Here is a 4,822-nt window from a genome sequence, read left to right as displayed (position 1 = left end):
TCGCTGCACAGCTTTGAAGTTTTGAGATTTGAACCAAATCAAACAAACAGCAGCAACATTTTTTGCTCTCATGACACTGAAAAACTCATGTTTGAGTTTGTCCCATGACTGTGGAAAAATACAACCGAAAGCAAAAGCTCTCCAAGCTGTATGAAAAATGTTCCTCCCATTTCTCCGATAAGATAAGCTTATCTGATGAATTTCAAAGATTTTAGTTTTAACAGGATGTTGTGTATTTTGATTTTGTTTATCACAAATTTGCATGGATGTACCACATTTTTAAAAACTTTACCTAGTTATTATTTTATGATACAAATCTCTAAAGTAGCTACCCAGCATAGCAGAAATAGTTTTTTGCTTAAGTAGAAAACTAACATGCTCTAAGATTGATCTCTTATCACATCTTATTTCCTATTTCTTATTTTTCCTCACAGCAGAGTTATATTATTTTAAACTAAAACAAATAAAATATTGTATTTTAATTCTTGTAAACATAGATTGAAACTGCAATACCAGATTCCTTATTCTTTTTTGCAAAAACAAAATATTTCTACCTGGTTATGTGCTTTGCTGCCAGAGCTGTAAAGTATGACACAGTCAGGTTGTCACGGCACAGAGGGGACAAGCCTGCTTCATGATGAATCTACTTTCTTTTTTAAAGAAACAATACACTGAATGCCTTTCCAATGATTCAGCATGTTAATTAGAGGACGTTCTGAATCAAAAGCCGAACTTAAAGGGAAACAGGTTTAAGATTTCAAGGTTTCCCCGACAAAACTTGCTAAGCCTGGTGGTTGGGTGCCAGGGTAGCCATTCATCCAGCAGCCTGTCGTGTTTTTGAGTTAAAAAATATTTAAAGTTGACATGAAATTTGAAAATATCACTTGATAATTATGTGTTATTGAAAGATTGGAGGATTCATACTTGAGCACCAACTATAAAGTATTAAAAAAATGCAAACATTTTAAAAAGACTTAAATAAATAAGAAATGCTAAGTCTGGTGGGGGCACAAGTAAAGCCTGGTGGCCCGCCAGCCTCATAATAAACATTAACTGACATTAACTTTATGTGACAAATGTTTTTAATGACTTCAAAATGCATTGATTATAACTATTTAATAATTGTGAGACTTAAACACCCATGTTGACGAATCCCAAAACATAGTGATCAAAAAACTGTGTGATGATTCAACATGGTAAACAGACAAACAATCAAATATACTGTGGACTTCATTAAGCAAAGGTGTCAATATTTCCAAGTTCTCTGTAACTCATGTCACCCTGTCTGATCATTTCTCTGTTATCTATGAAAGGACACTCTGTTAACTCACTTAGCAAAACAAATAGTACAAAGCGTTCCTTTACAGACAACACAGCTGAAACTTTTAACCAAATATACTTTTCGACCTGGCCTAAAAGCAAAGATCGTGTCTGGTAAGAAGGAATCTGTGCGTAAAAATGCTCCAGTAGAAAGAAGTGAAAGAAGCCTCTGTCAAATAGCTGAACACAAATTGAATAAAATTTGACGTCGACCCTGAAAAGCTACTGTTCAACATTAAAACCCCTAAGGGAAATATTCTCACGGAAATCATAAACAAGAACATCAAAAATGCTTGTGCTTTGTTTGGAACAGTTAACAGGTTGACAAATCCTCCAGTAACTGTAGCAACAGATCGTCACTCAACAAGGACCTGCAATGAATGCGCCAACTTTTTAAAAGAGAAAAAAAAACAAAAACAAAAAAAAAACAATAGAGGGTTAATTGAGGGTTAACAATAGAGGGTTTAGATTCTCCAACTCTCACCACCTACAACCAGCAGCTGTGGCTCACCTGTGTGAAGCAGGCTGGAAACAGCAACATGAAAGACTTCAAGCAGAACTTTGAGATCAACGTCGACCATTAGACTTTGTTGACTACGATGTACGGTTCACTACTAAACTGATTTGAACTATACCTTGACTGACGTTTTGGTGCCAACAGAGAATTTCTCACCAGAACAGGGAGAATCACATGTGGGGTACCACAAGGTTCAGTCCTGGGACTCCTCACTCCTAATATCTACACTACTCTGCTAACTGAAGTTATAAAAAGAAAAGCAATTAGCTACCAGAACCACCCTGTCACGATGTCACCAGGAGTCGCCAGGTAACTGTCAGAAACTCTTGAACCATAATATATAACATAAAATACAACACATGTCCTCAGTCATTACAGAGAAACAGACAAATCTATTTAACTTGAACTTGCAGATGTATTGTGATGATGTATGTGGGATGTGATTTCAGTACCACAAACCAGAAAAACAAGAATATTGGACTTGTGCCAGCTGTTGCAGTACAAAGCCTTGTTGCAGCCCAGTTCTGTCACTCGAGATGTTTCCAAACCAGAGAGGCAACTAGACAAGGTAGGTCTATTTATCGCCGATAATAATAATACTATCTAAACTTTTGGTTGAGTAAAAAGAGGAGAAATTGCTATCAGTAATGTTTTACTTCATATAAATCTGTGGGTAAGAAAAAAAACATTGTTTTGACTGGAAATTTTGATGCATATCTTGATCTATATATTTTCAAATGTTGTAATAGTTTATTTTTACATTCTTAAACCAGGTTTGACATTTGAAAAATGGCAGGCCAAGTCATACTGCTGGTCCTGCTGCTGTCAGCTATCGGTAAGTAACTGTTTCTGTTGAACGAAAGGAAGAGAAAAAACAATTTATTTGGACTATTGAACGTAAATTAGACTTAATTTTTCAGTTTTCTGGTTACTCAGATTTTTGGATGTGACATTTTCTTTGTTTTTTTTTTTAAGAATAATAATTATAATAATAGTGGTTTGTTTATATTAACTTCTGGATAAATTGTTGCCACTTCTTTCTTAGGATTTTTTTGTACTGTTTAATTTCTTTGAACTTCTTCCAGTTTCTTTTTAAAGTCTATTTGGCTGTGAACACAACAGTTTGACCTCAATCATGTGAAATAAATCTAGATTTTGCTATAACTGGGTTTTTTTTTTTCTTGGGATTTGGTCAAACTCAAATCAATGCATCTATATTAATTTATCCAGAGATGTGAAACACAAAACCTCTGAGCATAAATACCAGCATTGCAGTGTTTGGATATTGTTATTACATTTACATTTAAGGAGTAGACATGAAAATATACATTTGAACTATTATCGTCTCAGCAGCTATAAATATATAATTTTCGTTCTGTTAGAGCATTTTCCTCACTAAGACTAAAGATGTATGTTTTTTAGAAAGCCCACAAAATTCCCCTCAAAAGTTGCTTGATGTTATGTCTCCATATACAGCAGAACAAAGGAAAGAAAATACATAATAAAAATCTAGTAAATACATTAGAGAACAACAAGGAGCAAACATGTATTAATGAAAAACATCTAAGGAAGTGATTTTTAGAACAATCATATCCTAATACTCACAAAAGTGAAACAGCCGATGAAATAAATCTCTTAGATGTTTTTAAACATTTATAATAATATAATACATTGTTATTTGTATTATTATGAAAATAAAACACATAGTTAATCCATAAGTGTTTGTGTATATGACATTTGAAAAATGTTATGTTATTCCAATGCAAGTAGTGGCCTGAACATTGCCACACAAAGGACAAAAAGGATTATTTATTGATATTAGTTATTTTAATTTTATGTTCAATTATATCTTTGTATTTTTATAGCTGGAGTGACAACTCAAACTCTTGAGTAAGCTGCGAGTATCTATGCGTCTGCATGTTGCAATCATATGTTAATTAAGCACAATGTTATGTTACTTTTTTCTAAAACTCAAAGTAATAATATAATCTCTGACTTTACCTCAGTATATTATTATATGATTAAGCTTCCAAGCGAAGGCCTATTCTCCTCTGCTAAAACACTTAGAGTGGAAGAACCAGGAAATGATGGAAACAATCTGATAAGTATATAAGCCTAATGACTAGTCAGACTACAAATATGTATGTCCTCCTCCTATACTAGAAAGTGGATCTACTTGAATTTTGGAACATGTAGTGACTGAGCCAACAAAATGAAAATAAAGTAAAATATTGGGCTATGGATAAAAATTGTGAATGTGCAGCAAAACCAAACATATATATCTCCACAACATTTCATGATTAGAGAACAAACTTTTGCCATGCTTACACCCAAAAGTTTATTTTCTAATCAACAAGAACAAACTTGTTGATTAGAGAATAAGCTTCTCTAATCAACAAGTTTTTTCAAGGTGAAAATTTTAATATGATTATGAAGGGAGCATGGCACTAGGTGGCACAAGGTAGCACTAGGTGGCACTAGGTAGCACTAGGTGGCACTAGGTGGCACTAGGTGGCACTAGGTAGCACTAGGTGGCACTAGGTGGCACTAGGTAGCACTAGGTGGCACTAGGTGGCACTAGGTAGCACTAGGTGGCACTAGGTGGCACAAGGTAGCACTAGGTGGCACTAGGTGGCACTAGGTGGCACTAGGTAGCACTAGGTGGCACTAGGTGGCACAAGGTAGCACTAGGTGGCACTAGGTAGCACTAGGTGGCACTAGGTAGCACTAGGTGGCACTAGGTGGCACTAGGTAGCACTAGGTGGCACTAGGTGGCACAAGGTAGCACTAGGTGGCACTAGGTGGCACTAGGTGGCACTAGGTAGCACTAGGTAGTACTAGGTGGCACAAGGTAGCACTAGGTAGCACTAGGTGGCACTAGGTAGCACTAGATGGCACTAGGTGGCACTAGGTAGCACTAGGTGGCACTAGGTGGCACTAGGTAGCACTAGGTGGCACTAGGTGGCACTAGGTAGCACTAGGTGG

General features: G+C 36.0%; 1 protein-coding gene across 1 annotated transcript in view; it reads left to right on the top strand.

Annotated features, from left to right (window-relative positions):
* Positions 1 to 2,375: 2,375 nt before the first annotated feature.
* LOC145549189 (alpha-tectorin-like) overlaps positions 2,376 to 4,822 on the top strand; it is a 23,136-nt gene continuing 20,689 nt past the window's right edge. The window contains exons 1-2 of the mRNA XM_081601015.1: positions 2,376 to 2,405; positions 2,611 to 2,672. Coding sequence (XP_081457141.1) covers positions 2,627 to 2,672 — 46 coding nt within the window. The 5' untranslated portion in view covers positions 2,376 to 2,405; positions 2,611 to 2,626. The remainder of the gene's footprint in view (positions 2,406 to 2,610; positions 2,673 to 4,822) is intronic.

Source organism: Poecilia reticulata, chromosome 19 (assembly GCF_904066995.2).
Source record: "Poecilia reticulata chromosome 19, P_reticulata-male-v2, whole genome shotgun sequence".
NCBI classification, from domain to species: domain Eukaryota; kingdom Metazoa; phylum Chordata; class Actinopteri; order Cyprinodontiformes; family Poeciliidae; genus Poecilia; species Poecilia reticulata.
This window is presented reverse-complemented; position numbering and strand designations above follow the sequence as displayed.